At 43.6% G+C, this 12,608-nt stretch overlaps 1 protein-coding gene across 2 annotated transcripts in view; it reads right to left on the minus strand.

Moving 5' to 3' along the window:
• Positions 1-11,653: 11,653 nt before the first annotated feature.
• Positions 11,654-12,608, minus strand: part of Txndc2 (thioredoxin domain containing 2) — a 2,206-nt gene continuing 1,251 nt past the window's right edge. The window contains exon 2 of one of the 2 annotated variants that reach the window (XM_021218547.1): positions 11,654-12,608. This exon is cut by the window's right edge and continues 559 nt beyond it. In XM_021218547.1, coding sequence (XP_021074206.1) covers positions 11,654-12,608 — 955 coding nt within the window. The other variant, XM_021218546.1, reaches the window with a different exon arrangement.

Below are 12,608 nucleotides of genomic sequence, written 5' to 3' on the forward strand. Positions count from 1 at the left end.
ACAATGACCTTTAACTTTTGGACACTCAGATACCCAGTTGAGTCAAAAGCATTAGAACCAATCCCCAACATCCCAGGAGGCCAAAAGATGGCATATGTTCCCCTGCAGCTGTAGTCATAGCCTCATGACACAGTGCTGGAAACCAAACTCTGGTCCTCTGCTGGAGTAGTGCACAGTCTTAATCTCTGAGCCACCTCTCCAGTCCAACAGTGGAGTCTTATACACACTGTGGAGGCTGGGTTAAAGTGAGTGGGCGTGGAGAACCAGTTCAGGGTCCTGCTGCAGTTCACTGGATGCTATTTCAGGGACTGGCAACATGAAGCAGGGTAGGAATCATGGAGCTGCAGAAAACCATGGATCTCATGTAGGGCCAGTAAACAATCTGTTGCTGATTAGGGTAGTAATCAGTAAGGTGGGAAGGCAGTGAAGGCTAACAAGAACTTCAACTCACACAGGTGAGCGATGCCATCCATGGAAAGAGACCGCAGGGCCGGGATATAGAGATAGAAACATTAGGTTAGACTATAGCTAGAGTGCTCTTGAGATGTCTATAGAGCAGAAACTGTTTTAAAGAAATCACTAGCTACAGTGTATTGTCAGCAGGGAAGTGAGGTCTAGGAGGAGAACTAGGAATGTCATTGACTAGAACATGTCAATCCGGTTTTTGCTATTCTCAAAGCCTTTGGTGATTCTTTCCTGAGCTTCAGGGGTCAACTTCATGAAGCTACGATTCTGACCATCAAATGTGCTGAACTGGTTACTTTTCTATTGCTGTAATTAAGCCATCGTGGCCAAGCAACGTAGAAAGGAGTTTGTTTATGCTTACAGTTCCATGGTGGAAGAACTGAGACATGGTACCTACAGCTGGAGGCCGAGAGCATACATCCTGAACTGCAAGCAGGAAGCAGAGTGCAAACTCAAGATGGCACAAGTCCTTTACTCTTGCCTGCGGTGAAATGCTCCTCAACCCAAACTCAACACCAGCTCTCGACTAAGCATTCAAACATCTAAGACAACTACTGAGGACATCTTTATTTTATTTTTGCTTTTTTTAAGACAGGGTTTCTCTGTATAGCCCTGGCTGTCCTGAAACTCACTCTGTAGACCAGGCTGGCCTCAAACTCAGAAATCTGCCTGCGTCTGCCTCCCAAGTGCTGGAATTAAAGACATGTGCCACCACTGCCCGGCTACGGAGGACATCTTAATCAAACCATCACACTATTTCAACCAATGAGCTATGTTCTGTCTCCTCCAGTTATTGTCCTGTTGGAACAAGAACACAAGAACTCAAAACACATGTTTTAGTTCCGTGGCTGACAAGAGGAAGTTAACTGTTGCAAGGTCAACAAGACCCATGACCACAGGAAATAATGACTGTTGCCTCCTGATGGAGAGATCAACGGTATGTGAGTTCCAGAGCAGCATGGCAGGTGTCCCAGAGAGCCTAGTATAGATCCTGCCTCTCCAGCTCTCCCTAAAGACTCTATGAGCACCCAATTCCCATCATTATGTTCCCTCCTGCTAATACTATCTGAATGGTACAGAGACTAAGTCATGATGGACAGGACTCGGGAACATTCACTTGGAGAATGGCAGAGCTGCTGAGGGTACAATGAGAAGATGCACCCGTTAAGTAGATGGTTATGGAGATGATAACCACCTGAGATGAGACCAGAAGAATCACTGGAACATACGACTGGGTGACAGCAGATTTAATGCCTGGGGCTTATTGTAGTATATTTGTGAGAAACGCAGATTCCCAGGAAAGACAAACTGAAGCCTCACCACAAAATTAGTAGTCAATGCTGAAAAGGAGCTTGGAAAAAAAAAAATACCCTGAAGACATTTTCCTGTGTGACCAGGTGAACTAGCTACAACTAGATGAATAATCTTTAAAAAAAGAAAAGTTAAAGAATATGTATTTTTTCCTCTCTTCTATTTTAGAAACAGTGTGTGCCTATGCAATAAATGTCATAATCCAGTGATATGTAAATAAGAATTTATTTCATGTCTCTTACTACACCAGGGTAGCCAAGATCACCTGCTGTGTTGTGGGTCATTTCCCAACTTTCCTACAAATATATATCTGGTTGTGATCATCGATAGTCTTTATAAGAATTCCAGGGCTGGAGAGATGGCTTGTTGGTTAAGGGAACTTGCTGTGGACCCAGGTTTGGTTCCCAGCACCTACGTGGCCATTCACAACCATCCTTAACCCCAGTTCCCAGGAGACCCAACAGTTTCTGGTCTCACAGGCACCAGGCACTGGGCATAGACGCTGTAAACAGACATACTTGGAGACAAAGCACACATAAAATAAAATAGTAAAAAGAACTCTTAATACATTGCTCCATAATTGTTTTATTGATCCAGAGTCCGCTGGCATGACCCTTCATCTTTTACTGGTTGAATTCATGCAATGGATAACTGTGTCTTATGTGCCTAATTAGTGTGCCTCTTTTCCTAAAGCAGCAAAGAACACTGAAGTGAAGAAGCTTAAGCTCACAGATGAGCACAGGATGCTTTGATTTCCACAGGAAGACGTGCAGTGGTGGGACCACTGGATCAAAGAATCCTTCAATGAACAATTGACACTCTGGTCATTTAAAAAGTCATAGCAACACATACATCTGGCAAAAATAGGCGAGGGTCCATCTCTCCCTACATTACCAAGTTACATGGATGTACAGAAACAACCTTGAGTAGTTTGTCTGCCTTCTAAACATTTATGATTTATTAAATGTCTGTGGAATCCATTCTTAGTTCTTGCTTCCACCTCGTCCTTTCGCTCACCCTACCACTCTCAGATGCAAAGAGCCCTTGTCGCAGTCAGAACCGGTAATACTTCTCCCACAAGTTGCTGATAAGAGATTCAACAAGAAAGGACAGAAAATAAACATTGAAGCCTTCCATGGCACATTGCCAGGCTATTCATAGCCTTCTTATACAAGCATATAAGAAGTATAGGATGCTAGCCGGGCATGGTGGCGCACGCCTTTAATCCCAGCACTCGGGAGGCAGAGGCAGGCGGATTTCTGAGTTCGAGGCCAGCCTGGTCTACAAAGTGAGTTCCAGGACAGCCAGGGCTATACAGAGAAACCCTGTCTCGAAAAACAAAACAAAACAAAACAAAACAAAAAACAACAACAACAACAAAAAAAAAAACCAAGAAGTATAGGATGCTGTAGGTATATCTAGGACCCTCATCACTTAATGCTACGCTGTGTGGTTATACAATTAAACTCTACGGCTTTGTCTATAAAGTAGCAACAATCCAATACATATTTATTATTATCTATGAGAACTAAATTATATATTTAGTCATATAATATGTTAGTTATTTAATTAGTTATTTGATTTGTTAGACACTTAATTCTATTTAACCAAACAATAACTAAAGTTCTACGGTATTATTATATATGTCCTTTGAGATGTACTTTTGTTGGTCCTTTATATCTACAACCAAATTGAATCTCTTCATTCAGATGCTTTAGGATTTGAGGGTTGGTTTTTTTGAGACAGGGTTTCTCTATATAGCCCTCTGACTGTCCTGGAACTTGTTTCATAGACCAGGCTAATCTTGAACTCAGAATGTGTTTCCCAGTGGTTATTGGGGTGGGGGGTGCAAAGTTATGTTTTACAGAATGCAAAGAGGTCTAGAGATTGATTGTACAGTGGTTTGAATGTTCTTAACATTACTGGACTATACATTTATAATGGTTAAGGCATATTTCACTGCAATAAAAGAATAAAAATGTCTGCCACAGTTGTTTGCTACAAATGGTTAATCATTTAGTTCTATAACAGTGTCTTTGAAGTCTTCTATCTTCATTAGATCTTCTTGCCTCGTGTATGATGGGCTTAAGCTATAGCCTGCGGATCAAGAGTCCAGGGCTAAGTTCAACTCTATCATTAAAATGAGGTCAGTGGGGGACAGAAAAGATGGCTCAGCAGTTACTGGTCTCCTTAGGCACCAGGCACGATGCACAGAGCTCCAGGCAAAACATTCATGCACACATTTTTTTTTTATTTTGAGACAGGGTCTATTGCATAGTTCTGGCTGTCCTGGAACTCACTATGTAGACCAGGCTGGCCTCAAACTCTTGGAGATCTGCCTGCCTCTGTCTCCCAAGTGGTGGAATTGAAGATGTGTGTCACCATGACCAGTCAATTAAAAATATTTTTAATGAGGCTTAAAAAAATGAGCTAATAAAATAAAAAGTGAGGCTAACAAAACTCAAGTCGTGAAAAATCTAACAAGCTACTTCTAAATACCTGGACATAAATGCTTGCCATTTGTAAATACTCAATAAATGTTAGTATTGTTAATTTTGTAGTTGTTAATTCATGTGCATCCCTGTCTTTTTTGTTTGTTTCTCTATCTTCTGTTGCAGTAGCAGAATATCTGAGACTAGGTAACTATAAAGAGTTTGCTTGGCTCACATTTCTGGAAGCTTGGACGAGCAAAATCGTCAAGGCTCTGGAACTGGACCAAGTATACAGAAAGAGGAAGAAATGGAAATGTGCAGAAGAGAGTGGGCATGTTGCAGAATTTTCCTGTCCAATCACAGGCCTGCCACACAGGCAGGGTTGAACTCCCACAATAGATAATCTATTTATCATTAAAACTCTACTGCCATGACCATACATGGCAATTAGGCCTCATTTCCCCTGTCCTGCCACACTGAGGAGTTTGCAGCAGATGGCTCTGAGGGAGACTCTTATTTTATCAGGAAGACTGGATACTTGGATAACAATCTGAAGAAAATCGCACACTACAAAGTGGGTCTTTAGTGCTGGGGACTTATCTAGAAGGTTCACTTGAAGCATGAACAACACTGGAATTCCAGGGAGAGATGAGTAGTGGTGTTGTCTTAACTACTTTCCAACTACTATGACAAAACATCTGCTCAAGGCAACTTACAAAAGAATGCACTTAATTTGGGGCTCACAGTTCCAGAGGGTTCAGTCTGTGACCATCATGGCAGAAGCATGGCAGTAGACTGGCAGGCATGACACTGGAACAGTGGCTGAGAGCTTTACACCTCCATCCACAAGCATGAGAAAGAGAGAGCTGACCCAGAATGTAGCAGGCTTTTGAAACCTCAAAGCCTGTTCAAGGTAACACACCTCCTCCCCCCAAGGCCACACCTCCTAATCCTTCCCAAACACTTCCACCAAGCTGAACATACTATATGCCTGACACCCTTATGACTTGGAAGCCTAAGGCAGGGGGATCTTGACTTTGGGCCAGCCTGGGCTATCTAGCAAGTCCTAGGGAGACAGGGAAAGGGGAACAGAAGAAGAGAAAAGGCAAGGACAAAAAGAAAAGAGAGAAAGGACTAGAAGGGATGGGGAGGAAGAGGGATCTTTATCATACAATGACTTCCATCTGGCAGGAAGAGACCTGGGTCATCAAGGAAATGAACATAGGGAGCTCACCCTCCCACCCATGGAAGTAGAATTACAACAGGAAGAAGCTATGTGAATTCCTGGTTTTCAGCTCTCTAACAGCAAGGCAGTACCACATAGTCTGACCATTGTTATGCAGCACGATTTAAGAGAAGCCTTTTTTTCAGTACTCTATGGGAAAGCTGCCAGCTCCACCTGCACTTTAAAACCAAGAATCATTAGCTGACCAGTGACTTCCTCCTCTATCTAAGGTCGGTGGAAGATATTGATTGAGCAGTCATTAGCCCCCACATTTAGCTTGGCTTTTCAAACACCACAGTGTTGCGGCTTTCAGAGGTGAAGGCAGCGAGGTGTGTGTGTGTGTGTGTGTGTGTGTGTGTGTGTGTGTGTGTGTGTGTTCACATATGTATGAGTGTGGGGTCAAAGAAAACCTTGCAGAAGGGTCCTGGAGACCAAATTCAGGTTGTCAGCCTTGGCAGCAAGCACCTTTACCCACCAACCCATCTGGTCACCTCTTAGTTACTTTATATACACAGAATGTAGTCCTCGGTAGTTCATTCAAAAAGTCTAGGCAACATTAAAATTATGCTCTAAAAAATAACAACAGAATTCTAAGTAATGATGTAGCATAACTTGCAAGTTTGGGCTGCATAAAACGTATTTGAAATAACCATTTCTACCTCAAAAGGACTGAAGTGTTAACCCTAAAAGAGAACAAACCCCCACCTCTACACTAGATTTCTGCAGATGTAGAGAGTAAGTTTCAAAGGCGCTGTCTGGAAGAGCATACCCAACTAGTCTTACCCATCCATGTGTTGTATTTTTCTGGGTCATCTTTTCCGGGTCACAGTTTGCTATGATTTAAGTGGGTTGTTAGTCAAGTGGTTTTTCGGAGGGTGTGGTGATTGAGACGGTAAAATCTTTATGGTGTGAAGCCTCCTGAGAGGTGCATCATAGTCATGAAGTGAGTTAATTCTCATGAGAGTAGGGCATTGCAAAACAAGACCACGCCATACACGTTGTCCCTTCTGGGATGATGTTTCTGTTTCTGCTTCCTTCTCTGTCATGTTGTGAGGTGCCAGAGGCTGATCAGGTGAGGTCTTTTGGTTTTGTTTGTTTTTCATTTGTTTGCTTTTTGTTTGTTGTACCCAGTGTGAGGTATTCTATTATAGCAGCACGAAACAGACTAATGCAATGTTTCGTGTACCATTTCAATTCCTATCCTTCATGCCAATTTTAGAGAAAGTTGCTTAATATTTTACTTTGTCATTTGACTAAGACAGATACTATCTAGTCTTAAGGCTATATAATTACAGACTCAAGGAAATCAGAGTGAATCAAAGGGAAACAAGGTGTGCTTAACAAGAATTGGACAGACCAACAGCCTTCAATAGGCTTGGCTTTTCGTGGGGATTTGTAAGTGGGAAGGAGGATGACTCCAGTATGTTCTTAGTGTGGGCTCTGAACCTAAGGCAGCGATGTTCAAACGCCATTTCCCAAGATCAATATGCTCATGTTCAATCATTACTTCCTTCCTCCCACTTTCCAAAGTCACCCCCCACCCACTTACCGGGCTTGATGGGACTGGCCATATTCTAGGCATGTACAAATGCCTAAGCCTGACAGGTCCAAGTATCTCAACTCCTCCAAATACACTCTAGATCAGGGATTGGCACATCAGCCAGCCAGCCAGAATTGGGATGTCTGTTGGGTTAATTAGTGAACAAGGTTCAACTTGTATCTGATCATGAGCCACTAAGCAACTAATGATAAAATCAAGGTGGATAGCAGACCTGAGAAGTGGGAACATCTCTGCTGTTTGAGGACCAGGGAAATGGCTGAGTAGGTCTTGCTTGTACAGTCTGATGCACAGCCTAAGTTTGATCCCTGGGACTCATGTGATAGGAGGAGAAAATCAACTCTTACAAGTTGTCCTCTGACCTCCGCACATGCAGCATGGTACACACATCCCTATATGCACACATATGCACACAAAGGGAATAAAATGTAATAAAATGATTTTTAAAAGAATTTCCAATTTCGAGATTTGATAAATCTTTAATTGTGCTGGACCAGGTTTAAGTTGGTTTTGTGTTAAGGTTTAAATCTGAAATTGCCCCTACCTCCCACACACTCACACTCTTTCTCTCACATAAACACATTCCACTCACATACATGCTCACACACACTCTCTCACAGTCTTACACATAAACACTCACACACACACATTCTCTCTCTCTCTCTCTCTCTCTCTCTCTCTCACACACACACACACACACACACCACCACCACCACCACCACCATCACACATACCACACACACACAAGTGTGCATAGTAGAATGTCTGGTCTTCAGCTGCCAATGCTGTTTCAGAAGGTTGTTGACTCATCAGGAGGTAGCACCCAGCTAGAGGAAGTGAGGCGGTAGGAGTGGGCCTTTGGATAGCATACCCACTTCCGGTTCTGTCCCGTAATTCTCTGCTCCTGGCCAGCTGCGGCAATGTGCCAAGCTGGCCCTCACTCCTACTGATATGGGTTAAGTTTCCCACCATGATGGGCTGTATCTCCTGAGACCGTGAGACAGAATATATCTTTCCTTCATTGATTTGCTTTTCATGAGTTTCCACACAACCAGAAAAGCTACTGGATACAGTTCATGTCACTGGCAACCAAAGCACTGGGCATACCGCTCATACTACCACATAGGATCCTCACATAGCCCATCTCTAAACAGTAGAGCATCTACTGTCTTATCTCTGTTCTTAGATCATAATATGAAGCCAGAACACGCAGCTAGAACACAGAACCTCTGGCTAAAGTCAGTTAGAACATCCTGGACCCTGAACATCCAGCTAGAAAGCAGAACCTCTGGCTAAAGTCAAAGTCAGCTAGAACATCCTTGATCCTGAACACCTGGCTAAAGTCAGGTCGAGCATACCTAAACCTGGACCGGATGACTTATCCGTTGCTTCAATCCCCATGGGTCTGATATTTTCTAACAGTTGTTAGTAGTCCTTAGACTCTAAGCAGTGAGTAGCAAGGACCTCTAAAGGATTTCATTCTTGCTTATTATATGTAATTTCCTTTGTATATAAGTGAGCAGAAGAAAAATACCTATTCCCCAGAGACAGCCTACATCTCAGTATGCCTTCTGTTCCATAAACTAGGGGATCACTCTGCTTGGATAATTCTGATTTTTTTTTTTTGAGACGGGATTTTATTCTATATCTGGGGTTGATCTTGAATTCAATATGTAACCCTCTAACCCTGGCTTAGACCTAAAGATCTTGTCGTAGCCACCCAGGTGCTGAAACTATAAGCATGTGCCAACACACCCAGCTTTGTCTCTCGGTGAATCGGGGGAGTACAAACTATTCTTCTACATGCCACCCTCCATCAACAACCTGGGAGGGGGAAGGCCGTTTAAGTGAGCTTCAGGCCAGATCCAGACGGTAGACAACCAGGTCTGCAGCAGAAGCCCTGCCTGCTAGGATTCTGTGTGAACGTGACCGACCAACGAGCCCAATGATTTTATCCTGGTTTCCCGCTGGCACAGAAGAGGGATACAGCGGACATGATGTCTGTGGAGAATCAAGGAGCCCCTGCTTGACGGACCACAACCTCCTGCTGACAATCGTAATCATGCCTCTTGAAGGCAGAAGTCTCTTTCACAGACCTAGAGCCATCCAATCCCTAAGAGTTTTATCATCAAAGGGACAAGAGTTACCATCAAAAGGATTCGACTCCAATCCAGAAAATTCCATGGGGACAGAGTCTTTGCCCCTCTCATCACAAGGCCAGCAGTTGGCCTGGTCCCTCTGACACTGAGTTCTATTCCTGCTTTCTCCTGAGCCCCTCCTCTGTCTCCCTCTTAATCAAAATGAGCCTCCCCCCACCCCCGCTGCAAGGCATTTTAATTATGAATTTAACTTCATTTTTTAACTATTGCATAAGATGTCTTCAATGATGTGCCTCTACCAAACAGGCCCCAAGTGCTCATGTTTCTCCTACCCACCCAAAGAAGCTTCCTCACCTGGGAATTTCAACACAGGAGCGTTTGGGGGCTGGGAACTAAGCATGGGCCTTTGGGGGATTCTGTATTCAAACCACAACAGTAACCCAGCCCTATGCATCCCATTTTCAGAAATGCCTTTGATGCTGCAGTTCCCGTGAGAGAGCTCCGTGTCACTGCTCCTGTAAACAGCACGGTTTAAAAGAGCTATAGGCAATATACTATCCAGACAGGATTCTAGGAGCATAGAGACTGGGCTAATTCCTTAAATTCTAGGCATATGTATCTAATATGACAGTTCTAATAAAAATTAGTCCTATTCAAGGGGAAAAGGAACAAACTAGAATAGAAAATTCAGAGGAAGTTTCCTTCCCTAGAGAGAAAGCAGATGGGATACAGTCAAAGTCCATTTGCAGGGAAACGGAAAAGACATTGGCTCATTGTGAGTAGGACACCTCCTCACTCAGAAAGGCTTTGTTCCCACAGTTCCAGCTTCTGCTGAAGATTAGGAAAAAAAGACATGAAAACTATGTTTATCCCAGTATGAACTGGAGTTATCAAAGGGGACATGCCCATGAAGACTACCCTTGCTCAACATCTCACATTTAGATTCTGTCGAATCGCGCAGCTAAGGCAAAGCATTATTAACTCTTTTCTCACATTGCAAAGCCTGTGTGTCTCGGGTGACAGCATCTGGGAGTTTATGAGTCCCCCTTTTCTCTCCTAATGATGAAGAAACTCAGAATAAAATGTGCGGCTCGGTCAGAGCGATTATCCATGACACAGTATTCCTTCTGCAACTCTGGTACTCGCCCCTGGCTTGTGTCTTTATCATTTTATACTTTTAGTAGGTCATTCTGAATCGCTTTTGGAAAGAAGGCCAAGCGCTTACAGTTTTTCTTTGCTGCTGTCACTGATGCAAAGGAGCCTGTGACAAATGTCTCTAAGGAGGGCCAAGGGTGCACAGCGCCAGGTAGTAAGACTGTCCCACTCTCTGCTTTACCAGGGAGATTGCCACACAAGGGTCTGGGGCAGAGGACTAGAGGGTATGAGACCTTTGCTACAGAAGAGCCCCACAGTCACAGCTCCTAAGATTGGCCTCAATTCTTGAATTTTAGAAAAGACTTGGATTCTATAGAAAACAGAGCATGGTTGCCAGCATGCACAAAGGGAAGAAGAATGCCCCACAGCTGCAAAGACTCATTTTTACGGGGTGTGCTCTAGAACTCTGCCATAGTGCCTCAAGGTGAGTAATATGGCATTAACCACTCAGACTTCATTGAGGGAGGGCCTCCTGTCAGATGATCTTGTTGCAGTCACAACATCAGCAATAACCGTGATAATTAGAGCAAAGGGAAACCCAAATCATTTCTGGCATCACAAGATAACTCATGGGTATCACAAGTAGTGAAGCCGGCCAGACCCATCTAGTCGTCTTATTACCTAGAACTAGCACTGTGTATCAATTAAACCTCCAAGACGACTTAAAGAACAAAAGCTCTGGACCAAGTCACCACCCAGTCCAGTCCTGGGGCTTTGGTCTTGTAGACTCCTTAGAATGGGAATCTGTTCTAAGTACCCACTCCCAGGAGACAATCAATGCAAGTCCTTTTCTACCAAGGCATGGATGTTGTCATGGGATCAGTGATTTCTCAGGCTTGAGCCCCGGAGAAGCCAGGTTTAGAGTTTTCTCTCAGATTTTGTGAGCAAAGATAAGTCAACCAATCTCTACAAACTGGAAATAGCCTTGGTGCGCAGGACTCTATCACTCCTCATACAAAAGAACAGCAAAGACCTGTAACTCATCCCAGCCCTTTCTTTCTAGAAGTTTCTGATTATCAGAACCCCTAAAGACATGTGAGCACCAGAAAATACATGACAAGAACTTCCCACTGCCCTTTAGGTATGAATTTCTACAGGACGATTGCCTGCATTTCCAATGTTGCTGCAGATACCCAAACAGCAAGATTTTCAAGACAGAAAAAGATTGTGAGACTTACAATCTCCACCCAGAGAATGTCTAATTTTGCCTTTTTCTTTCTTTCAACAAAAAAAAATCGTGGCCATTCCATGATTTGATTCTTCCAGATAAAAGGTGGGCTTTCTTGTTTCTGATCTACAAGCAGAACCATTTAGGCGAACGCTTTTGTCTTATTTGATCTTTTTTTTTTTTTCAAATTAAAAAATAAATCAGCTATCAATGAGTTGACAGTGTTCTCAGAACATATGATTACTTTAATTCTGAAATGCTTCTTTCGAGTTTTCCCACAAGGGCACCAGAAAATTCACCCACCTTTTCTTCTTTTTTATAAAACTGGAAAGTCGGGAGGTGAAAAACCTCACAGTCTTGCACCAGCTGTTCACAATCCTCGGTGTCCACCTCCAAGAATATCACATCCTCGTGCTTCAAAGACAGGGAATGGAAGAGCGGCCTCATCATTCTGCAAGGGCCACACCACGCGGCTGAGAAATCCACTGCCACCAGCCTCTCTCCAGCGTCTTTGAGCACCTCCTCAAACTCCTCCTTGTCCTTGATCACTCTCACCAAGCCTTCCTCCAGGGTCTCTATCTCTGTTTCAAGGCTTAAGAGTTTGCTCTCCAAGGGCTGCACATCATCTTCTGAAGACTTGATAATGTCACTTTCCTGGGACTGGATGATGTCTTCTGGGGACATGGTGATTTCTTCCTTGGACTGGATCGTGTATTCTGAGGACTTGGGACTATCTCCCTCCTTAGATGGGATGCTATCTTTTAAGGGCTTACGGATTTTACCCTCCTTGGACTGGATGGATTCCTGGGAGGACTTGGAGAGTTTGCTCTCCTTTGACTGGACGCTGTCCTTTAAGGGCTTGTGGATTTGACCCTCCTTGGATTGGATGGATTCCTGAGATGACTTGAGTACTTCATTCTCCTTTGACTGGACGCTGTCCTTTAAGGGCTTGTGGATTTTACCCTCCTTAGATTGGATGGATTCCTGGGATGACTTGAGTACTTCATTCTCCTTTGACTGGACGCTGTCCTTTAAGGGCTTATGGATTTTATCCTCCTTGGACTGAATTGAGTCCTGTGGGGACTTAGGGACTTTACTCTCCTTGGACTGAATGCTGTCTTTTAAGGGTTTGTAGATTTTACCTTCCTTGGATTGGATGGTGTCTTCTGAGGACTTGGGCATGTCACCTTTCTTG

Source organism: Mus pahari, chromosome 18 (genome assembly GCF_900095145.1).
Source record: "Mus pahari chromosome 18, PAHARI_EIJ_v1.1, whole genome shotgun sequence".
Classification (NCBI taxonomy): Eukaryota; Metazoa; Chordata; class Mammalia; order Rodentia; family Muridae; genus Mus; species Mus pahari.